The following is a 25,902-nucleotide window of genomic DNA, read 5'->3' on the forward strand; positions in this document are numbered from 1 at the left end:
CGTGGGGCAATTTCGGGGATTATGCAGAAGCTCAGGACCTAAGAGTGTATCGTCGCCGCTATCCTGAGAAAGCGGGTTTGCGGGGCACTCCCATCAGCGTGACCGGTGGGTAAGAACGGGGATCTCCATGGGGCTGGGCGGGAGGAGATGCTGTCCGGTCTGGGAGGGTTCTGAGTGCCGCGAAAGGGGGCGGGGCTCTGAGTGTGGGGGCGGGGCTCTGAGTGTGGGGGCAGAGACAAGCCGGGGCGTGGCTCTGCGTGGCGGGGGCGGGGACTGGCGGGGGCGGGGCCCTGAGTGGCTAGGCCCGGGAAGATCGGTACCGTCAGGGGCGGGGCTCTGCGTGGCGGGGGCGGGGACTTTCGGGGGCGGGGCCCTGAGTGGCTAGGCCGGGGAGATCGGAGCTGTCAGGGGCGGGGCTCGGCGAGGCGGGGCGGGCTGGCGAGCCTAGGTACGGCCCTGGGCCGGGCCTCGGGCGGGGCTGGGGCCGTGGCAGGAAGCCGGAAGCAGCCGCGGCCCCAGCTCCGGAGACATGGCTGGCGTTAAAGGTACATCCTAGGTTCCTAGCTTGCTGGTCCTGCGGTGGGGTCGCCGCCTTGGAGCTGCGCCTTCAGCGCGTGGGCTGGAAACGGCCTCCCCAGACGTGCCATCGTTCCCTCCTTTCCCGGTGGGAAGGAGTTCGCCTGCTCTCTTCGCTCCTTGGGGTGCGGGTGGAGGCGTGTTTTGGGGAACCTCAGCCTTTTTCTGCAAGGCTACTAGTCTTCACTCTCTCGCCCGGCGTGTCCGGGTCGTTGCAGGCGAAGCCCTCGCCAGGAGCACTCCTTCCCTGGGAATCACCGGCTAGCCCGGGTGGGGCATCACCTCCCGGATTGCTTCCCTGTTCCTCGGGAAGCAGTTCCCACCCCCTCCCCTGCCTAGTTTTAAACTGGGCTTTCACTTCACGTCATGTTCACCCCAGTGCCTCTTCCCGCTTTTCCTGCCACTTTGCCGAGTTTCCCACTTTTTCCAGACGAGTCATTGTCTCCAATGTTCTTGGCATTAGAACACTTAACATCTGTCGTGTCGTGTAAATTGAATTTTAGAATTGGGCAGAGTTGGCTGCAGGCGGTGGGTCAGCAAAAAGCACCCTGAAATGCTGTATTTGTCTTAATGGTAGAGAGTAGATTAGGTGGGATTTTATCGTTACTTTCATCAGTGTTTATTCATTTATGGACAGACAGGAACGTGGTGTTTGTATAGTACTTATAAAAAATACAAATGTAGTTTATGTACAATATCGTGTTAATTTCAGGTGTACAGCACAACTATTCAGATACATACACACGTGTATACTTCAGATTCTGTTCCCTTATAGGTTATTGCAAAATATTGAATATAGTTCCCTATGCTACACAGCAGGTCTTTGTGCAGTGGGGCTTCCCTGGTGACTCAGACAGTAAACTGCCTGCAATGTGTGAGACCCGGGTTCGATCCCTGGGTCGGGAAGATCCTCTGGAAAAGGAAATGGCAACCCAATCCAGTACTCTTGTCTGGAAAATTCCATGGACGGAGAAGCCTGGTAGGCTACAGTCCATGGGATTGCAAAGAGTCAGTCGGACACGACTGAGCAACTTCACGTTGTGCATGTGTGTTTCTGCATGGGACAGTTGATTTTAAAAAAGGAGGTACCAAGAACACCAGTTCCCTCATCTGTGCACCTTCAGAGTGAAGAGGAATGCCAGTAGTGGGAGAGGTTATTGGAAGGCTTCTTGTTGGTTTGGTAGGACCTACCCCATTAGATGTCTAATCTTTTGAATAGAGTAGGATAATTTGTTTCCATTTGGATCTCCTGTCCTTGAAATTTGTACACAAAGATCTTCCCTCTCTAGTTAATCAACGTGTGATGTAAACATGCATATGGGTGTATTTGTACACATGCATGTGTTTGCTGTGAAATTTATCTGAGTGTGTAAACTGTTAGCAGACATATTTTAAAATTATTTCTGGTGGACTTTTATAATCGGCATTAATTTAGTAAACATGGTTTACTTGGACAGTGTACATTTTGTAATATTCCATTTGAAGCCAGTGCAGAAAACCGATAAGAAGTAGCACCACTATGCTGTGTTTAGTCGTGTCCGGAAGCTATCAAATAGTAATGTTTATGTGTGAATGTGTTAGAAATTGCATTGTAGTAAAAAAAGAAGATAGGTTATGAAATGGAAAGGACTAAGGAAGCTTTTTTGCAGATAATTTAACTTTTAAAGAAGGACTGCTGTGTGCCTGAGGCTTGGGATAAAAGGTTAAATGAGCAGTTACTGTGTGACAGGGCTGGAAATAATTGTGTTACTGTTTAAATGTCTAAGGTGTGCTCAGATACAGGGTGAGGGCAAAAATGGTATTGCAGGCTGACTATATGCCCCAGATAAATACATTCAAGTTCCAACTCCCCAGTGTCTGTGAATTTGACCTTATTTGGAAATAGGGTCTTTGCAGATATAATCAATTTAGGATGATATCGGATTAGTTGGACTCTAACCCAATGACTAGTGTTCTTGTAAGAAAAGGGAAATTTAGACATGGATACATATAGGAATAACACCATAGGAGGACAGAGGCAAAACTTGGAATGATGCAGCTGTGAGCAAGAGAAGACCAAAGATGTTAGGCAACTGCCAGTAGTTAAGAAGAGGCAAGGAAGGAGTCTTCCCTTAGAGGCTTCAGAGGGAGCAGATGTCCTTTCTAGATATGAGAGTAAATTTCTGTTCTTCTAAGCCACTCAGTTTCTGATACATTTTTAATAGCAGGCCTAGGAAACTAATACAGATGGCATTACCAAACCCTGCTCCAGGGAGGAAGAGGACCAGTTTCCCAAAAGAGGCATTCCTCGCTCTGAATCTAAAAAGATCAATAAGACTTCACCTGGCAAAGGACTGGGGTGAGGGCAGAGTTTATTCTAATGGAGAGAACATGTGACACGGGGCAGAGGTGCGCCTCCAGTGCTAGAACAGCTCATAGGCTGGGAAAGCAACTGTGAAGGGGTGACACCAGCTTAGTATATTCAAGAGGTCACTGTCTGCTGTGTGGAGGATAGATTGGAAGAGTCACGAGGTGAAGGCAGGCCTGAGATGATAAGGGTCTGCACACAGATGATAAGTAGCAGAGGGCACGAGAGAAGAGGTGGTTGTCTTAATCCTTTAAGGCTGCTAGGACAAAAATACCATAAGCTGGGTGGCTTAAATAACATTTATTTCTTAGTTTGAGAGGCTGGGATCTCCACAATCGAGGTGCCAGCAGATTTGTTGTCTGGTGAAGGCTTGCTTCATGGTTCCTAGACAGGTATTTTTTGCTGTGTCCCCACACAACAGAAGGGGTTAGGAAGCCCTGTGGAGTCCCTTTATAAGGGTCCTAATTACTTTGCCAACAAAGGTCCGTCTAGTCAAGGCTATGGTTTTTCCCGTGGTCATGTATGGATGTGAGAGTTGGACTGTGAAGAAAGCTGATCGCCAAAGAATTGATGCTTTTGAACTGTGGTGTTGGAGAAGACTCTTGAGAGTCCCTTGTACTGCAAGGAGATCCAACCAGTCCATTCTAAAGGAGATCAGTCCTGGGTGTTCATTGGAAGGACTGATGCTAAAGCTGAAGCTCCAATACTTTGGCCATCTCATGCGAAGAGTTGACTCACTGGAAAAGACTCTGATGCTGGGAGGGATTGGGGGCAGGAGAAGAAGGGGACGACAGAGGATGAGATGGCTGGATGGCATCACCGACTCGATGGACATGAGTTTGAGTGAACTCCGGGAGTTGGTGATGGACAGGGAGGCCTGGCGTTCTGTGATTCATGGGGTCGCAAAGAGTTGGACATGACTGAGCGACTGAACTGAACTGAATCCTGTCATGATCTACTCACTTCCTACCACCATCTCATTGGATGTTGAAATTTAATATATGAATTTGGGGGGTGGGGACATAATCCTTAGTCTTTTGCAGTGGGTTTTAGTGAGGTCTGGGAGATTGAGTCACCCTGACTTACTGATTTTCTAGAAAATGGAGTGTAGGGCTGGTGTTAGTCTTTCAAGATAGAACCTTGGAAAGGAAGAAGTGTGTGTTTTATGAGGAGAAGGGCAGATGTTTCAGTTTTACACATGTTGAAGTTGAGTTCTATGTTGACTACCCAGAGAAGTCCAGATTGGAGTTGGAGGTGCAGGCTGAGTTCTTAGAAGTTACTTCAAACTGCAGCATTAGATGTAGCTGGGTCTTTGTGGTACCAGGGAGCTTTGTGTTGAATGCAGTGTCCCAGCAAGAGTGTGGAGTGATAGAGAAGTGAATTTGGATTTCTGGTTAGCTCCATGTTTAAGAGATGGCCGAGGATGCAATTCCTGAAAAAGAAAAAGGAGGTAAAGAGCATCAGTTGGAGACACAGTTGTGAACTTTGCGTGATTGGTGTCCCAGACAGAAGGAAAGAGGTCTATGGTTCATAGCTCTGAATGGTCTCCTGGAGGACAGAGTGGTGCAGGTGGTTAGGCACAGCAGGAGACAGAACCAATGAGGAAAAGATCATCTGTAGTGAAACAATATGGGAAAAGTTACTTTTGTCCATTTTTTCCCCCCAAAAGTAACATGTACTAAATGGAAAAATACATAAAGCTGACAGGCCTTCCTTGTCTTCTAACATCTGTATACTCCCAGATGTTTTTAAAAATCACCTAGGTATCTTCCTATAAAAGTCTCCCAGATTGCCTCTTAAAGTAAAAGGAAGCAATCAAAATGTTAATTGGTTTGCCTAATGACTAATTTTGAATATTATGGATTTTTTTTTCAGAGGAGTACTCAGATAATTCAGTATCCTCTGCTTGTGATTGCTACCTTTACCGAAGACCGTTGCTAAAATGAGCATATACTTACATCAGTATTTGCTCACTGAGCGCCTGCCTTTGCCAATCACTTTATATAGGTTATCTCATTTGAGTCCCATAAACTCCCTAATAAGTTGGCCTCATTATTCCCATTTTACAGCTGAATAATCCGGTTTAAGGAGGTTCAGCTTTTACCACAGTCACACAACCGGTCAGTGACACAGTTGCCAACGGGAACCCATGTTGGTGACCCAGAGCAGTGCAAGATTTTTTAAGCAACTCTGTTATTCTCTCCCTCAGCAGTGGACAAAGCAAACACATTTCTGCCTCCTCAAAGATTGTTGTCCAGCAGATGCAGGGAATCGATATTCAGGGGATACTAGTTGGGAAGCATTTTCTATGAAGACGTGAAAGTAATCTTCAAATACTTGAAGCCCTGTGGTATGGGGAGGCACAGTGATCAAAGGGGGTATATTACAGGGAAACAGTTTGGGGTACAGTTTAAGGAAAGAGGGTTTTCAGCATCTGAAAACTGTCAGAATGAAATAATCTGCCTCAGGAGATAGTGAGTTTCCCTTCACTGGTATTGTATCAACTGGCTGTCTGGCCTCTTAGTATGGGTGTTAGGGAATTCATATATGAGACAGGGGCTGAATACTGGAAAGGCTTGAGCTCTTTCTCCACCTGAAGATTTAAGAGTAACAGAAATAACAGGCTGTCATTTCTTGTCAAATGTAACATCACCAATGAAATAAGGAAATCTCTTTCAATGAAATAAGCAATTTTTTTTTGTTAAAAAATTTTAAATTGAGGTATAATTCACATATCAAAAATTAGCCTTTTTAAAGTGTAAAATTCTTTACACTCTAAAAATTCTTAAAGTGGCTTTTAATATATACACCAGGTTATACAGCCATTACTACTTTCTAATTCAAGGACATTTCATCCATCCCAGAAGAACCCTTCTCCATTCCTCTCCCTCTCCCCCAGCCCCTGATAACCATTGGAACCTATAACTCTTGATTTTATTTTTCCCAGCTCTTGTGGCATTATCTTTCAGTGGGGCTATTGGGCTGACTTTTCTGATGCTGGGATGTGCCTTAGAGGATTATGGGTAAGTTATTTCAGAAAGAACTATTCTTTTTATGTCTTTGTCACTATTAGTATGGGTGTTAGAGAGTTTGGTCAATTTAGCACCAAGCTCTAATGAATGAATTAATGAAGCCCAAATGACAACCCCAGTCCCTTCGTTAGTTATATTTGTGCAGAGAAAAGCTCTTTTCAAAACTGATGTGTTCATTTAATGAGAATTTTTTGAAGACTTCCTCTGGACCAGCTGGGGATACAAGAATGATGAGACTCAGTCCTGTCCTCAGGGAGCTTGCAGTTATAGTTATGAGTGAGAGACAGGCAGACAGTCTAGTCAGGAGAGATGTGTACCAAGGACAGTGAGGGCTTTGAGAAGGGGAACCTGAGTTTCCCTGGTAAAGTCAGGGAGGACTGCATAGAAGAGGTTGTGGATAAATAAGACTCCTGAGACCCTGTGGATAAATAAGTCTATCAGGTCGATGAGTCAGGAGAGGGCATTCCAGGCGAAGGGAGTATTTAACAAGTAGAAAAGCTAATGTGGCTACAGATGAAGCAAATGAGGGAAGATGGCACGGAATGAATGGAAGAATTTGGCCAGATCCTGTGAGGCTTTTGTAGGCCAGGGCGAGGAACCTTGAGTTTTACTCCAAGAAATCGAAAGGTTTCCAACCTGCGCACACTCAGATAATTTCTGTTGAATGAACTTGTGCAAGGCACTGTGCTATGTTCTATATGGAAGGCAAAGATGACTAAGTTAGGATTCTGTCCCTAAAGAAACTACAGCTCGGTAATACAGAAAACCATGAAGATTCTAGATTTTACATTGTCATTGTTTCTTAACACAGTATAAGCTGTCTGCATATTAATGTAATTTTTAATCATCACTACTACTCAGCTGTTCCTGGAAAATAATCATCTCATGCACTAATGTTGACAACTGAATAAATAATTGTTGACCTAGACATTTAAAATAATATAAACTTTGAAACAGTAGTGTATCTTTAATTATGATGTAACTAACTTTTCCTTTTGGATTTCTCCTGGGTCCGACCAACAGCGTTTACTGGCCCTTGTTTGTCCTGATTTTCCACGCCATCTCTCCCATCCCCCATTTCATTGCCAAACGAGCAACATATGACTCCGATGCAACAAGTAGTGCCTGTCGGGAACTGGCTTATTTTTTCACTACAGGAATTGTTGTTTCTGCCTTTGGATTTCCTGTTATTCTTGCTCGTGTGTCTGTGGTAAGTCTTGTTGTCTATTGTTTTGCCCAGCTATTGCCAAGGTTACTTCACAGGCCTCTGTCTGGAACCACAGTTTCATTTCCACTGCTTAGACTTAATACTTAAAGCCAGACATATTTTTAGTTTCTGTATTCCCCTGATTTAGATCTACCTATCAGTATCTTGTGCATGCTTTCAGAATGCTTTCTTTGTTCCTCTTGCGACTTTTAGCCAGACCAAGTGATTTCTTGCTTTTTCTGTTGTAAGCTGTTTTCTGGAATTACTCTGAAATCCTTGCCTCTTATTGCAGGGCAATCCAGAGACTCATGTAGCAATACTTTTCTAGTTCCAAAATAAACATCAAAAGGGGTCCTGGTCATCTAATTCCAGTGTGTGTATGTTTGTGTGTGGTGGCAGGGGGTGGGGGTGGGGTTGTTCCCTACACCATTAAGGAAAAATTCTTCTATACCAGGTGAGTATCCTACAGTTCTGCTCAAGCCTGATTCCATCTACCTGGAAACAGCAACAGATTCTACTGGTTCAGGGCTCAGTCCCACAGGATTACCTCCCTCTTCAGATGCCAATCACAAGTCCAGGTTGTTACCCATGCTTCTGACTGACTGGCTATAAATCAGAGGTTTCCACCTTAAAAATAATCACTGTCATCACTTAAGAAGTTTCAAGGATTTTAGAAGCTCTGTGCAGAAAATGGGGACTGATCAAATATATATTTCTTAATATAAATCACAACGTCATACCCAATTCTTCTCCTGCATAGGATCATGGACATAATTCTCAACACAATAGTTGCATATTGAGGGAAAACTATATAGCTACTGGAAGATACAGTGAGTAATATGACATCTTCGTATTGTCAATGAGAAAATTAATGACTCACTCACTCAATCAGTCAGTCAAAGAAATGGAAAATTTTATTTGCCCCAACCTGAGAATCATACCCCGGAAGATGACTGCTCCTCCTGTAAGAGATCAAACCACAGTTCCATAAGTTTTAGAGACAAATGGTTATATGTCAAATGACATACTATTGACCATTTACACAATCCAGATTGGCATGTATAAGGTGAGCAGTGGGTCACAGGTCATCATGGCCCCCTACATCATTAGGAAGGAAGATTATCACCCAAGCAGTTATGACCCTCTATGAGATTAGGAAGGAATGTTAAGAAGCAATGTCATCTCCTAAGGAGGTCTGGTTAATACAGATGCACAGTACACAAAGGGGAGGGAGGAGGCCTGAACAAGAAGAGAAAATTTTATGTTTAATTTCTTCTTGTCTTGCCATAAAATATGCACTTTATTTAGTCAGTATCCAATATAAAGTTTTTATCTCCAAAATATACATTATGGGTATAATTTATTCAGTTATTTGACATTCACTGTCTTCCATACTATTTGCTTTTATTTCCCCCAATTACATACTGTTTCAATTTCATGAGACTCTTATTTGGGACATTGAATATCAGAGCTACACAAGTGCTATTTATTCATACAGTAAACAGAGCATATGCTATTTGTAGGACACTTGGAATAAGAACCAGATACTGTCTCTGTTCTTGAGAACAGAAACTAGCCTGATGGGTAAGTATAGTATAAGTGTACTATATGTGGTCATTAAACATGATCAGAATGCCATAGGTGCACCAAGAAGAGAGAAATTACATTTGGTATTTGATGTGGTTTCTATGGATAAATACTATTTTGATTAAAGTAGAAAAGATAATCATATAGAATGGTACTCAAATGCAAAAATGAAATATATGGACTAAAGAGTAGTCCAATATGATGGAGCAAAAAGGGAGTGGTTGAGATTGAGGCTAGAAAGGCTGGGGAAGCCTGACTGGGGAAGGTCTGGAATGCCAGGCCAGTTTGAACTCTGTCTAGATAACAGAAGCACAGAAGGCTTTCAATGTAAGATTGTCATGATCTTATCCCTCTTGTGCCTTAGACCAGTACTTCTTAAATTTTTCTCAAGGATTTCTATTTTTACCTTTCAAATACTGCATCATGTTTTATGAAAAATTTTTCACTGATGTTCTCCGCTTTTTTAAACAAAATATGCCCACTAGAGGGTACTCTCATCCCCAGCTGTGCCTCTGGAAAACCATCTGCCTGCCACGCTGGAAAGCTCTTTTTAGTTGCATCCAGAGTATTATTTAAAATCTTTTCCCTGGAAAAGAAACAAATCAATCTGTAACTCTCCAATTCCTATCTTCATGAAAAAAGGCAATATATCCAGGACTTTCAGTAACCAATATTATAACTGGACCCTTTCTAACCTTGCTTTGTGTATTTTACTGAAGGCAGTCATTGTCTCATGAAAACAAGTAGAGAAGTATGTCTAATGGGGAAAATGTTAAGGATGATACCAGACTTAATTAACAAGCGTCACGAAGTGATTAGACTAATTACTGAACTGTTCACTGTCTCCTGCCTATTACGTTGTTAAGCCTTTTAGCAGTTTTATTTAGTATTTCATTGGCTGTTTCTGATGCAGAAAATAATACATTTTCAAAGAGTACAGTATAAAGTAAAGATTTAATCCTCTTTTTAATCCTCTTGTGTTTCAGATCAAATGGGGAGCCTGTGGCCTGGTGCTGGCAGGCAATGCAGTGATTTTCCTTACAATTCAAGGTTTCTTCCTTGTATTTGGAAGAGGAGATGATTTTAGCTGGGAGCAGTGGTAGCCTGTGCTTTAAAATGCATTTAATTTCTTAGAATTCATGCTGTATGTATATGTGTGCACATGTGGCCTTTTACTATGAAATGTAATACGCCGGTTTTTTATACCTTTGTAATCATGTAATCACTTTAAGGAGGACTACACGGGGAAAAGGCTAGTTTTATTCCCGACCAGTAGACTTCTCCCTTCACTCAAGTTGAGCTGCGTTGTTCAGCTGCCCATAGAGTCATAGTATGGTGCTGTTAGGAAATACGTTAACATACATTTGCCCACTCTGTGCCACATCTCCACCTGTAGCCCAGGGATGTGCTTGGGTGGGTCCATATCACTGGGGTTATCTCAGCTCTCCTCAGGACTTCCGACATATACTTGTGGCCCAGAGAGAAGGAGGTGGCCCGCTCTTTGTGTTGCAGACTCTTGCTTCTCAAAGCATGGTCCATAGGCAAGGAGCATCAGCATCAAAGCGTGGTCTATAGGAGCTTAACTACAAATGCAGAACCTGTGGCCCCACCTCCAACCCAGCTCACTTTGGTGAGATCCCAAGTGAATCCTATGCACATTGAAGTTTGAGAAGCATGTTCATGAAGAAATAAGCATTTCTGTCCCCTTGGCTGAACCACTTAGCCTGTATGGGCATTGCTACTGCTAAGTCACTTCAGTCGTGTCCGACTCTGTGCGACCCCATAGACGGAAGCCCACCAGGCTCCCCCGTCCCTGGGATTCTCCAGGCAAGAACACTGGAGTGGGTTGCCATTTCCTTCTCCAATGTGTGAAAGTGAAGTCACTCAGTCGTGTCCGACCCTTAGCGACCCCACGGACTACAGCCAACCAGGCTCCTCTATCCATGGGATTTTCTAGGCATTAGCTGCTTGTAAAAACTGTTTCCCCTTCCCCTCATGTTGAGGCCTAGTTCAGATTCTCCTTGATGTTTGTGCAGTATCCAAACCTATAATTTATAGGCTGTTCCTCAGGTTTGTGAAGTATTCTCAGTAGCGAACAGCCATGGCTTCACATTGTCTGAAAAGCAAATGCTGTCTTCACAGTGGAGGGGAACAGAGCCCCTGCTGGTAGACAGTGGATGGAGGTTGGACTGGAACTGTCCCCTGCTTCAGCAGGATGGCAAGGAGTGGACAAGTAATACTGTTTAATTTCCCTTTATAGTCTGACATTTCTCCCCAGTTCTTTTGCTCTGCTGTTCCCCACCCACCTTCACCAGTACCCCTAATCCCCAAAAACACACTCCCAGCAGTTCTGATTGGCCCGCACTTTATGGCTCAGCTTCTCCTTTCTACAGAGACATGGAGCCAAGTAAGCAAGCAGAGGGTGAGCTGCTTCATTTTATTTACATGTGATGTACTTATTGTCTTCCATGTCCTATAGGACTTTTAATAACACTTTATGCCAGGTTTAAATGAATCATTGAGAATTAATGTGATGCTAGGTTCTGTAATCACAGTTTTTCTAGCTCAACTTTTTGTCCAAGACCTATCGAGAAAAGGAATTATTGGAACTAGAACCACTTGATTAGAATATAAGCAATGATTTTAAAGCATTATTAATGTGTGAGAACTGACATACATTCAAAACAATGAAACCTTGATGTTTGTAACCCCTTTGTATTCTGGAATGATGCTGGGATCAGAAGAATGATACCTAAAATGATAATGTGCAGTGATATTTAGCCTTGTGTGTGATTGTATGTTTTCAATGTGCTGTGTACTTACAGAATTGTTAAAAGTTGTTATTTCCAATATTTATACTAGAAAAATTATATACACTATGATTTTAACCAGCATTTTTAATAACACTTGTACTTACTGTATTGTAATAAACTTCACTTTTAACACAAAAGTTTAACTGAAAGTCTTTATTCTGATGTTGATTTGCATAAATGGTAACCGAAAAAATGACAATTTCTTGGTGTTCTGAAATGTGCAGTTTTAAGCAATAATCTGTCCTGCATTAGAATATTAGCAATAAGTTGTGAGGTTCCATTTTGGGTGTGTAGTTGGCTTGTAACAGCTTTTCTTTTCCTAAGATGGAGATACTGTTAATACTACATTTTGCAAAAGTTCCTTTGTCACTTATACACATTTTATTTATTTATTTTTTTTAGGTAATTAATTTATTTTTTATTGGAGGCAAATTATTTTACAATATTATATTGGTTGGTTTTGCCATACATTGACACAAACTTGCCCCAGGTCTACATAAGTTCCCCCTCCTGAACCCCCCTCCCACCTCCCTCCTCCCTTTATCCTCCCTCTGGGTCATCCCCGCATGCCAGCCCCGAGCATCCTATAACATGCATTGACCCTGAACTAGTGATTCGTTTCACATATGACAACATACATGTTTCAATGCCATTCTCCCAAATCATCCCACCCTCACCCTCTCCCATAGAGTCCCAAAGACTGTTCTATACATCTGTGTCTCTTTTGCTGTCTCGTATACAGGGTTATCATTTGCATCTTTCTAAATTCCATATATATGTGTTAGTATACTGACTTATACACATTTTAAATAACCAGTGTAGCTTTAATGTGTAGTCTTCAAGCATTGCTTCTTGATTATATTTCCAGGATGATACAAGGTCCTTCATGTAGAGTGTTTGTAGTTATTCCCTACTAATGGAATGGTTTATAGAAGTGATAGGTTATTGGATTTGCTAAGTGTCCGAAACAGAGGTATTTATTCTGCAATACCTAAGTGTCGTTTAAGTAATAACCTTCAGTATTATTTAAGACATAAATGTCGGTAAGAAGTCTTGCTTGATATCGATGTATGGTACAAAAGTTTCATCTTGGTAACCCAAATCTTCGGCACTTTTTTCATCCTTATAAAAAGTTCATTCCCCCCCCTTTATGTATTACAATGTATTTTGGAAATTCAAAGCACATAAAGAATTACCCAGAAGTGAGTAGTCTTATGAAGAAATTTTCTATCATATTCCAAACAACTGGCTTACATTTTGAAACAATTTTCCCACAGAAACAATATTAGGAATGCCAAACCCTATCATGCTGCTGCTACTGCTAAGTCACTTCAGTCGTGTCCGACTCTGTGTGACCCCATAGATGGAAGCCCACCAGGCTCCCCTGTCCCTGGGGTTCTCCAGACAAGAACACTGGAGTGGGTTGCCATTTCCTTCTCCAATGTGTGAAAGTGAAAAGTGAAAGTGAAGTCGCTCAGTCGTGTCCGACCCTTAGCGACCCCACGGACTGCAGCCCACCAGGCTCCTCCATCCATGGGATTTTCTAGGCAACAGTACTGGAGTGGCTTGCCATTGCCTTCTCCGAAACCCTATCATAGCTGACCTTTAATACTCAAGGTACCTGCCTGAGTTTTGGGTCTTGGCAGTGGTGTCATATTGATCTCAAGTGGCCTTGGTCTGCAGCATCCTGAAGCAGGGCTTTGGTTCCTGGCCAGAGATTGAGGTCAGGTTGTGGAGGTTGAGAACATGGAATCCTAGTCACTAGACTAGTGCTCAGTGACAAGGCGTTGGCCCTTTGGCTTTTAGAAAAACAATTCCCACAAAGAAAGTAGTGAAACAAAGTGTTTATTAGGAAGGAAAAAGAGTCCAGTACGTGTGGATAGACACACAGGTGGGCTCAGAGAGTCGTGCCCTCCTGGTGTTTGAATCACTTTTATGGGGCTATTCTGCCAGTTTTCCTGTGGCCAGTCATTTTGATTTGCCTGGTTCTTTAGTCCATGCTTGATATGTCTCTGGGTCCTCCCATGTGTGTGTGTTCATCTCTTAGTCAAGATGGATTCTAGTGAAGAGGCCTATGGGTAGTCAGCATCAATTACTATGAGGTGATGCCCCCTCCCTTTTTGAACTCCAAGGAGCCTCTCTGTGCATGTGTAGTCAGAGAGGTGTCCTTCGCTTCAAGAGTGAGAAGTATGTGGTCTTTTTGTCTCTTGTCTGGGCAGGGCCCAGCCTCCTCCATCATCCTGCTTTTATAGAGCATCTGCTGTTACAGAGTTTTGTCCACAGGGGAGAGATTGTTCATTCTGGGGCCCATCTATCTTCTGCCTCAGTGTGAGCAGTTTGAAGGAAAGGTAGTGTGAATTTCCACCTCTTTTCCCAAGAACAAGGTCTTTCTCACTTTGATTTTTGCAGCCTTCTCCATCTCCTAATGCCCTTGGGGTCCATTAAACCTGTGATGTTTGCCAGCCTCCTCTCCTGACTCAGAGGCATCCTCCTAGTCGGCCCCATATCCCGAGGTTCTTCATATTCCAAAATCACCCACCATTCTACTTCTACCAATCAGTTTTCTTAGTAGTGCTGATATCTTGGGATGTGTAAGGAGAAAGTAGCCTGCTCATGCTTTTCCCTAGAAAGAATGAAGGATGGTGATTATTTTTCCGACATCTGGAACACACCCATGCCTGCCCAGTGCAGTTACCACGTAAGGCTGCAGCTGCATTGTTACAAGGGCATGCCTTGGAACCCATTCACAGAGATCGTAATGTTTCAAAGTAAAGTGAAGAAAGTACTCCAGCCATTTATAGAAGGATGTAATATTTTGAGCCACCCCATCACACATCATCCCTTCCGTCGGGTGAGTTCTCAGTTGGTCCCACATTTCATAGTTGTTTCCTTACCTCCACTTAGGAACCCACAGATTTTTCTTATGGTCCCCTGGAAATCTACCTCTGGGGTATCTTCTTGATGAAGACTCTTCTAGAGGTTAAAAAGTTTTCATAAAGTTAATAGCTTTAGGCTCTCAGAAATGCTTGGGAGATGTCACAAAAATGTGCCTTTTCAAAGTTAGCAAAATTCAGATTTTGCACCATAATTTACCCAAAATATTTATGAGGATTTTAGCATTTTCCAAGTATTGTAATTAACTCACAACTGGGAAATCATTATTTCTGTAGATGAATATAAGTTGTGTGTTTAAATGTTCTTTTGACATTCTGTCTCACGAAGTACCTTATTTGCAAAAATCCCAGTGGATAATGACTCATGCATTGCAGTCTGCTTTCATGTGGCCACGCTCCTGGAGTAGAGCAGTGACACGTGACCCCAAACTTGATGTGAAAAATCCCCAAGACTGCTTTAGACTGCAGTTATATACATATGATGAGGATGAATCTCTTTTTCTCTCTTTTTCTTTCCTCCAGCAGGGTTGCCAGAGGATGATTTCCTTTAAAATAAAGCTTGTCATTTACAGTTGAACAAAGACTTTTATGTACATTATTAAACTAAAATTCTTGTATTACTACTGTGGGATGCATTATATTTGGACAGGAGACCAGCAGATTTCTTTTCCAAGTGCTTTTGTCTGGATAATCTTAATCAAATTTGGAGAATTTGACTAGTTTTGAGCCTGTATTTATTGTAGTTCCTATATTTATTCAGGAACGTGTGTAACTGGGAGAACTCCAGTTGCTAGTTACAGTTCTGCTAACATTCCAGGGCTGGAGCTGGGTGTGTGGGGCATGGTTAATCAAGAATTTGCTGTATTGAAAAAGAGAGAAAAAGTCAACATTTGAAAATAGTGCTGTATGTATTCTAGAGTTGTTTCGTGCACTACATAAAAGAATGCACATATTCTTAAGTACCACTTAAGGAGTAATGTGTCCCCCTTACACACAAAGCATTTGGGGATGATCTGATGTTTTCAGAGTGGATTGAAGCAGTCAGATTATAAAGAAACTGAGCTAGCTATTTCATTGCATTGTCAAACTAAGCATAAAATTAAATTCTTAATAGAAATTGGGTAATACCAACATAACTGTAAAATGCCCATAAGAGAAAAACAGTTCCCAAGGAAGCCTTTCTGGTTCAACCGGTTGAACACATACATCTTCATTCAAAAAAACATTCTGGGTGCATTGAGAGACCTCTGGGACTGAGAATTGATGTGTCTGGAGAAATCATGTACCTGCTGTTTAAACATAGTTTCTTCTGTCTTGAGATTTTTCTTTTAATGCCTACCTTTTATTTTTGTCAGTTAAATGTAAATAAAAATGTTTTATCCAGTATCCAATAATTATAATTGGTAAGTTATTTTCTTTTCTTCCTACAATGGCTCTCAAAAATCTCTATGTAGGTTATCAGTCAAGTTTCATTTTTTCTTTGTTTTTGCAGAAGTAGAAAACACCTCTTTGTTTTTTAAAACAAATGAAAGTTACAAAGAGTTTAAATTTCAAGGCTTTCCCCACATTTTAAAAAAGTGTAACTTGGTAAAAAATAAATTTCATTTCCCTGTAGTTATGAAGCACAGTACAAAATTAATAGATGACCACTTCCCTGGTAGCTCAGCTGTAAAGAATCCGCCTGCAATGTGGGAGACCTGGGTTCAATCCCTGGATTGGGAAGATCCCCTGGGAAAGGGAAAGGCTCCCCACGCCAGTATTCTGGCCTGGAGAATTCCATGGAGTCCATGGAGTTGCAAAGAGTCGGATACGACAGAGCAGCTTTCAATTTCACTTTGGAATAAGGATTAATCTTCAATACTGAGCATATAGGCAAAATGGTCTTAATCTTTGAAATTACTCACTTGTAAAAGGACACACTTGAAGACTTGGCATAGATAAGTCAACAGTGATGAGCTACTGTTGACTTATCTATTAAAGTTGAATAGTTATAGCTGTTTTGTATACTTCCAAATTAATTACTAGGTATTATTAAAGTAAAAGTTGCTCATTCCCTTTCTGTCCTCAGAATAATTAAATAATAAGACTAGCAATTCAATCTTAACTAGATAATTATTTCATTTAATAATTTAAAGCATAGATGTACATCTATGCATCTGTCTCAATACTTTAATGTCATCTGCAGTTGAAAAACAAATTTTGTTACCACATTCTGTGAAATTTCATGATTTTTACTGCCCTGCCCCCAAAATTATGCTTGTTCTGCTCTCCAGTACTTCTAACTATCACTGCTGCAGCCTAACCATTTGAGGTTTCTTGGTGATGCTCTTGCTAAAATCCACTTGCAGCTGATGAAAATGAGTCAAATGAACTTTAAGCACAGGTTTTAATTGGATGCTTGATTCATTGACGGTACCACACTTAGTATTTGTCATGGGATCTCACAGTGGTCCCTAAGCAGGTGCGCTATAGCCCATGTCCCCACAGAGTGCTATTGAGCACCTCTGTGATCTACTCACTTTACTTGTGCCTGTGTCCCCTTTTACAGGTGTTTTCTGTCATTCTTAGGCCATTTAGTTACAGGCTCTGAAACCAAGGGCCCCCCTAAACACTAGCATCAATATTTATCTCCTCTTTTTCTGTAGCTTATCAGTAAGGGGAAATTGAGATTATAGGCTGTGTGAGATCCACAGGCTGTGTGAAGATGGGACTTTTTGGACCCATCTTTGATGGATGAATGTGAGATGTCACATAAAGCATATTTATGAAAGCTAATTAGAGGCATGAGTAGCTACAGGGTTAATACACTTCCCACAAATCTAATGTGAAATTTATGTTGCCTTTATTGTTTAGTCACTAAGTCATGTCTGACTCTTTGCAACCCCAGAGACTATAGCCCACCAGTCTCCTCTGTCCATGGGATTTCCCAGGCAAGAGTACTAGAGTAGGTTGCTAGTGCTAGGTGCTTTTATAACACCTATATATGTAAATCATACATCAATAGTAAACATCATTTGTTCAATAAAAATCTTTTCGATTCTATATCAGACTTGATGATCTCATGCTATTTCCTGGCTTAGTTCCTTTCTAAGCAGCTGACTCATCTGTGTTAATCTCTAGCCCAGACTTCACTAAATCCCAGAACTGTGCATCTGACTGCCAATATCATCTCTCTACTTAGGTGCCTATCAGACATCTCAAACTTAGCATGTCCGGAATCAAAGCTCCTGACACGTCCTATTATTCCTGGTTCTCCCGAACAAAAGACCTGGAGTATTTCAATACATCTCATTACTGTGAATCATGTTGCTTCTAGCTTCAAAATGTATCCTGTATCAAAATACGTCTTATATTCTGCTGCTAGGAATGGTTCAAGTCACTATGGTCTTATTTGGGTTATTGCTCTGGCCTCCAAACTGGTCTCCCTGCTTTTGCCCTTCCCCACCCCACTTCAGACTAGTTTCAACAGAGCCGTAAGAATCAATCTGTAAAATGTAAATCAGAGCAAGTTATCCCTCTGCTCCACTAACTTCTCATCTCACTTCAATAGTTAAATGACAATCCAGTTGAGAAATGGACAAAGCTTCTGAATAGGTATTTCTCCAAAGATGTGCAAATGGCCAATAAGCAATGAAAAGATGCTCAACATCCCTAGACATCAGGGAAATGGAAATTGAAAACCAGTATGAGCTTTCATTTCACACCCACTAGAATGGCTAGAAACAAAAAGACAGGCAGTAACAAGTGTTGACAAGCACAGGAAACAGTCAGAGCCCTTGTAAACTGCTGGTGGGAATGTAAAATGATGTAGCCACTATAGAAAATTTTGAAAGTTCCTCAAGGTGTTTAACATTGAGTTACCATCTGACCCAGAAAATCCATTACTAGGCATATATCAAGAGAGATGAAAATATACATCACACAAAAACTTGTATACAAATGCTCATAGCAGTATTATTCATAATAGCCCCAAAGTGGAAACAATCCAAATGTCTATTAACTGATGAATGGATAAAGTGGTCTATCCATAAAATGGAATATTTTTCAGCCATGAAAAGAGAGTAAGTATCAATAAATGCTACAATATGGATAAAACTCGAAAACATCATGTTAAGTTGGGAAAAAGTCACAAAAGCCTATATATAATATAATTATATCTGTATGAAATATCCAGAATAAACAAAGCCGTAGAAACAGTGTAGATATGTAGTTGCCAGGGGCTGAGGGAAGAGGGAATGAGTGCTCATGGGTATGGGCTTGTTCTTTGGGGTGATGAAAATGGTTGGGAATTAGTTGTGATAGTTGCACAGCTTTTGAATATACTAGAAACCAGTGGACTGCACACTTTCAAAAGGTGAATTGTGCAGAAGGTAAATTTCATCTCAAATAAGAAAACACAAAAAACAAAAAGTCAAACAAACAAATGAAAAGAGGAAACAACCTAAATGTCTATCACCTGAAAAGTATCGTGCAGACTTATCTTGGGTGATAAAAATATTCCATGTTGATTGTGGTGATGTTTGAACACCTTGTTGACTATGCTATAAACTACTGAACTGCACTCTTGAAATGCGTATTATGGTATGTGAACTGTATTTTAGTAATCTGCAAAACATAGTGAATGAGTGGATGAACTCTTTGAACTACAGAAAAAGTAAAAGTATATCAGTTATTCCCATGTTTACCTTTAGGAATACCTTCAGAAATCCAGCCAATAATAAAACAATTCAAATGCTGAGCTTTGATTTACCAGCATTATCATTTTTCTAGATTTTATAGTATTTATTTTATTTATCAAATTCTTAAAATTTGAAGTTTTTTGGAAAACACTTTTTTTAAAGGATAATCCCCAAATCTTGTGTCAGGAGCCATAAAATGTAGGATTGTATCTGGCCATACATAAGTCTCACATTTCAGTGGGAAAAGAAAATTAAAAGCTAGATAAAAACAAAATACATGATATGACAGGTGCCATGGGGGAAAATACAGAAGGGGAGGGGTATAAGTAGTATGTGGGTCCTTGTAATGTTAGATTGGGTGACATAGACCTCATTGTGAAAAAGGCATCTGAGTTCAGACCTAAAGGAGATGAGAAAGAGAGCTGTGTGGATGTGAGGGAAGAGTCGATCTTTGTGCAGATCCTTAATTAGCTCTTGAAGATGCTTTTCTAGAAGAGCAAAGTCGGGTTGAAGAGTAAACACATGTTTCATGGTGTCAATGCATCTTCCTGCTCAGCAGCTCTTGAGAATGCTCTGCCTCCGCCTAAAAAATATGCTTTTATATTTTAACAGAAATGCTAATTTGTTCAGAAAAATACCACTCCAACTTCATTATTTTTAATTGAATGTTTAATATACAATAAAATTATATATTTAGAAACTGGTGATATTGAATTCTTTTTCATACTTTTTTCTAAAACCTTGCTCTCTCTTTTATGAATTGCCTACATGTCTTTTAGGACATTTATCTTTTTTATTGGTTTGTAAGAGTTCTTTATATACTAAGATTCTAAACACTGTCTTTTATATTGCATATGTATATTTTTAATCAGATGGTATCATATAAAAGACTAGCAAGAGATAGTCCTGTGAATTTCCTACCTGTAGAATTTTCTGAACTTTGTGTAGTCAAAGATATTAATTTTTCCTAAAAGTTTGAATTTGTATGTATTCCTAGAAGTGTCTTCTCTAAGAGAAGAAAAATATTCCCTCCTAGAGCTATCATAGCTTCATTCATTCACTTAGAATCTACTTTGGTAGATGATATCAACCAAGAGTATTTCTCCTGATATTTTTAGCTAGGTAGCTCCACTGGCTAGTAAGTTGGTTAAATGATTTAATTTCAAATATCACTTTTAACATTTAATAAAACTTTATATACACCTAGCTTATTTCTGGGGCTTCCCAGGTGACTCAGTGGTAAAGAATACACCTGCCAATGGTGTATGTGCCAGGAGATGTGAGTTTGATCCCTAGGTCAGCAAGATCCCCTGGAGAAGGAAATGGCAACCTTCTCCAGCATTCTTGCCTGGGAAATCCCATGGACAGAGAAGCCTGGCGGGGCTACATTCCATGGGGTCACAAAAAGTCAGACATAACTTAGCAACTAAACAACAAAAGTTTGTGTTTAGAATTTTCTCTTTTGTTCTTTCTGATTTGGGCTTCCACTATAGCACAGTTGGAGGAGACCCCAGATTGAAGATCCCCTGGCTACCCACTCCAGTATTCTTGGACTTCCCTTGTAGCTCAGCTGGTAAAGAATCCACCTGCAATGCTGGAGACCTGTGTTTGATCCCTGGGTTGGGAAGATCCCTTGGAGAAGGAAAAGGCTTCCCACTCCAGTATTCTGGCCTGGAAAATTCCATGGACTGTATATAGTCCGTGGGGTCACAAACAGTTGGACGCGACTTTCACTTTCACTTTTTCTTTTTGACTTACCTATTCCTGAACTAGTGTGCGTGCATGCTGTTGCTTCAGTAGTTTTCAATTCTTTGCGACCCTATGGATTATAGCTTGACACACTCTTCTGTCCATGGGATTTCCCAGGCAAGAATCCTGGAGTGGGTTGCCATTTCCTTCTCCAGGGGATTGTCCCAATCCAGGGATTGAACCTCTATCTCCTGCACTGGCAGGCTGATTCTTTACCACCGAGACACCCGGGTCTGGTACCACATTTTAAAAATGTGTAGCTTTATAATAAGAACACTTTGGGGAATTCCCTGGTGATCCAGTGGCTAAGGCTCAGTGCTTGCTAATGCAGGGGACCTGGGCTGGATTTCTGGTCAGGGAACTAGATCCCATATGCTGCAATGAAGATTGAAGATCCTGTGTGCCACAGCTAAGATCCGGCCCAGCCAAATACATAAATAGTCATTTTCTTTTTTTTATGAGCACTTTTAAATTTGATAGAATAAATTTGCATAAAGAATCTGCCTTCAATGCAGGAGATACGTGTTGGATCTCTGGGTTGGGAAGATTCCCTGGAGAAGAAAATGGCGGTATTTTTTCCTGGGAAATCCCATGGATAGAGGAGCCTGGTGGACTATATAGACCCAGGATCACGAAAGATTCAAATACGACTTAGCAACTAAACAACAACAACAATTTTTCTTCTTTTTTCAAATTAAAAAAACAATATTAGGTAGCTTTGACATATACAGTTTGAGAAAAGTATGAATAAAAATAGTTCTTAGTCTAGGAAGTGAAGTTACATGCTAGTTGGGAGTCTGACCAGGTTAAGATCATTGATAAAAAAGAGAGGGTTTAGTTAGAGAGGAAGTCATACATCTACAGATGAATGAGACAGTGGCAATTGGTACCTGAATTGTAGTAACTGCTAACTTAGAGGACTAATTAAGGCAATGTCAGGAATTTTTTGTTTGTTTGTTTTCTCTGTCTTCTTCATTTTGTCTTAATACACTTTTTCATGATCTGAAATTATCCACATGCAGTTTGGAAAATACTGAAAACAGTCAATTCTTATATGCTATTTTATTCTAAACCAGATCAATTGGACTACAGATCCCACTGTATTTGAGAAAACCCATATGATAATCCAGGTGCTCAAAAGTTTTTAGAGAATTGTTGAACTCATGGATTTCTGGGCAGCATTAGCAATTATTAATAGAAAAGTATAATTTTATGTGCTTTTTCACATAAAATTGAAAAATTATGTAAAATTGATTTTGGCTTGGATTTATTTGGACTGAAAAATATTTTAGTTTGGACAATATAGCTAGCACATAGTAGGAACTCAGTATGAAATAGAAATTTAATGGATAAGGACTTTCTTAGAGAAGGGTTAGTGGAGTAAGATTAAGTTGTTTTAGCTAAAAATAGGTTTATTTTGTTTCAAGAGATTAGATTGTGACCTATATTTGAGCCTCTGCTTTTCAGTCCTTGGCAATTTAGAACTGTGGTTTCTTATTAAAAGTATTTTTAATTGATTTTCAAGTTTGCCTCTTTCACCCCAATGAGAAATTCTCAAGTTCTTTCTTCTAGCTTATTTGGGTTTGACACACTCTTAGTAACATGGGAATAAACAGATTCTGAGTCGATAACTGAATTAAATTAACTTATAGATAGACTGGTTTGCGTATTTGATTTGTTGTACTATCTTTTTAATTTTCTTAAATGAAAGTTTTATTGAGAAATAATTCACATACAATTTGCCTATTTAGAGTGTGTAATTCAATGATTCTAAATCTATTCACAGAGTTGTACAGCCATCATTGCAGTTGATTTTAGAACATTTTCATCACTCCAAAAGGAATCCTGTACACAGTAACAGTCACCCATCCCACACCCCCACCACCACACCACTGAGCCCTAAGAAACCAATACTCTACCTTCTGTCTTTATGGATTTGCCTATTCTGGATATTTCATATAGATGGAATCATATAGTACATCATCTTTGTGACTGGCTTCTTGCACTTAGCAAAATGGATTTTAAAAATTTGTCTTGACAAATAAAAATTGCATATATTTAAAGGTGCATTATATGATGTCTTTTTAAATTTAAGCATTTTATTTTGTATTTGGTTAACAATATAGTTTCAGATGAACAGTGAAGGGATTCAACCATACATATACATGTATCCATTCTTCCCCATACTCTCCTTCTAAAAAGGCTGCCACATAACACAGAACAGAGATCCACATGCTATACAGTAGGTCCTTGTTGGTTGTCCATTTTAAATGTAGCCGTGTGGATGTGACCATCCCAAGCTTCATAACTATCCCTTCTCCCTATCCTTCCCCTCAACAGTCATAAGTTTGTTCTCTAAGTTTGTGAGTCTCTTTCTAGTTTGTAAGTTCATTTGTATCATTTCTTTTCAGATTTCACGTATAAGGGATGTCATATAATATTTCTTCTCTGTCTGACTTGCTTCACTCAGTACGATAATCTCTAGGTCCATCCATGTTGCTGCAAATGGCATTATTTCATTCTTTTTAATGGCTGAGTATTATTCCATTGTGTATATGTATCACATCTTCCTTATCCATTCCTTTGTTGATGGACATTAAAGTTGCTTCCATTTTTTGGCTATAAAATATGATGTTTTGATACTTGTATGCATTATGCAATGATGACCACAATCAATTTAATTAACATATTCACCACCTCACATAGCTAACCATTTGTGTGTGTGTGTGCATACTGAGAACGTTGAGATCTACTTTCTTACTGAATTCCAAATATGTGATACAGTGTGTGTGCTCTCATTTGCTCAATTGTGTCCAGCTCTTTGCTACCCCATGGACTGTAACCAGCCAGGATCCTCTGTACAAGGAATTTTCCAGGCAAGAATACTGGAGTGGGTTGCCATTTACTACACTGGGGGATCTTCCCAACCCAGGGATCAAAACTGCATGTCTTACATGTCCTGCATTGGCAGGTGGATTTTTGACCACCGTGTCAGCTGGGAAGCCCTATGCAATGCAGCAGTGTTAACTACAGTCACTATGCCATACCCTCAGTCTTTGAAAGCTCTTCATATTATAACTGAAGGCATGCACCCTTTATTCAACATATCAATTTCTTCACCACAATCCCTCCCCTGCCCCACCCCCAGGTCCTGGTTACTACCATCCTACTTTCTGTTCCTATGAGTTTGACTTTTTTTAAGAAAAAATTCCACATGTAAGTGATGCCATACAGTATTCGTCTTTCTCTGTCTGGCTTATTTCACTCATATCATGTCCTTCAGGTTCATCCATGCTGTTGCAAATGTCAGGACTTCCTTTTTTCTCCTGGCTGAATAATATTCCATTGTATATTTATCACCTTTATCCATTCATCCATTAATGGATACTTAGCTTGTTTTCATACATTAGCCACTGTAAATAATGCCACAATGAACACAGATGTGCAGATAGCCCTTTGAGATTTTGATCTTATTTTCTTTGGATATGCATCCAGGAGTGGGATTGCTGAGTCATCTGGTAGTTCACTAAATTTTTTCAGGAACCAATATTATTTTCCACAAATGCTGTACATTCCAACCAACAGTGGATCAGGGTCCCCTTTCCTCCTCATCCTCACCAATGTTTTTCATCTCTTGTGTTTTTGATAACAGCCATCCTAACAGGTGTTCAGTGATATCTCATGGTGGCTTTATTTTTAATCTATCATTTATCTACTTATTTATGTGTTACTTGGCCTCACTACCCTGCATGTGGGATCTCAGTTCCCTGACCAGGGACTGAACCTGTGCCCCTCTGCAGTGGAAGTACAGAGTCTTAACCACTGGACCACCAGGGAAGTCCTTCATGGTGATTTTAGTTTGCATCTCCCTTATTAATGAAATTGATTACCTATTGGCAATTTAAATGTCTTCTTTGGAAAAAATGTCTATTTTCCCTCTGTCCATTAAAAAAATCAGATTATTTGGCTTTTTGCTATTGAGTTGTAATGAGCTCTTTATATATTTTGGATATTAACACCTTATCAAATATATAATGTTAATCTAAAACAAAAAAAACCCCAGTTATTTTATCAGCAAAACTTGTTTATTTGGGAGCAGTAGAGAATTGCAAATTGGGGCATACAACTATGGCAAACCACATGCAAATCCTATAAAGCAAAAGAGAGAAAACTCCTTTATAGAGGAGTATGGAAAATTGGAAGGGGCTATTATAAACTAAAAGTCCATGGGAGTAAGCTGAGAGTTCATTGGCTGAGGTGTGACAGTTTCTCAATGGCAAAACTGTTGCCAGGCTGAGAAAAGCTCTTACTCCTGCTAGCTATAGTAAAGGACTGTCACTTCCTGCCAGAGATGCAAGGTACATCTCTTCCCATTGGGCCCTGAGTTGACTTGTGTGGTACATACATGAGAGCTTCTGCTTCTGGCCTCCTGACCCCGTTTTAGTCAGGTTTCCCTCTGTTAATTTTCATGATGGTCTGCGATTATTTTCTCCCATTCTGTAGGTTGCCTTTTCAATTCATTGCCCTCATGATGTTTAAGATAAATTATTTACTTAAAGTAAACAAATATTTGAGGAATAAAATTTGGCAATGGTGAAGGCTATGAAGAATAAATCAGGAAAAAGGCATAGGGAATGACTTCCAATCAGGACTGCTTAGTGTGGAGAGAGATGATTACTGAGTAGAGATGTGGCTAATGAGAACGAACAGACGTGATGGCTGAAGTGAGCACTTCTGGTTTTTTGTTGTTAATTTGTTTATTCATCCTTTCAATAAACTTATGTTGAGTTCCTACTTTGTGCAACATATTATTCTAGGAGTTGGAAATATAGCAGTGAAGAAGACATATTTAAAAAGCCCACCCCTAGGCAACTTACAATTTTTTGTAAAGTAGCAAGGAATAAAGTTCATAAATAATTAAAGGGCATGGAATGTTAGTGGAAATGCTAAAGTAAAAAGCATAAAGAAAGGAAAAGGATAAAGAGAGTGAGTGTGCACATAGGTACCGGTGAGTGATG

General features: G+C 40.3%; 1 protein-coding gene across 1 annotated transcript; it reads left to right on the plus strand.

Annotated features, from left to right (window-relative positions):
• The first annotated feature begins 428 nt into the window (after positions 1 to 428).
• On the plus strand, positions 429 to 11,713 carry LEPROT (leptin receptor overlapping transcript). The gene is made up of 4 exons (XM_055402886.2): positions 429 to 545; positions 5,871 to 5,946; positions 6,979 to 7,165; positions 9,736 to 11,713. The coding sequence occupies exons 1-4, from the start codon at positions 530 to 532 to the stop codon at positions 9,850 to 9,852; spliced, it is 396 nt and encodes a 131-aa protein (XP_055258861.1). The 5' UTR covers positions 429 to 529; the 3' UTR covers positions 9,853 to 11,713.
• The last annotated feature ends 14,189 nt before the right edge of the window (positions 11,714 to 25,902 follow it).

Source organism: Moschus berezovskii, chromosome 4 (genome assembly GCF_049115385.1).
Source record: "Moschus berezovskii isolate FMDL1 chromosome 4, NW_MosBer_1.0, whole genome shotgun sequence".
NCBI classification, from domain to species: Eukaryota; Metazoa; Chordata; class Mammalia; order Artiodactyla; family Moschidae; genus Moschus; species Moschus berezovskii.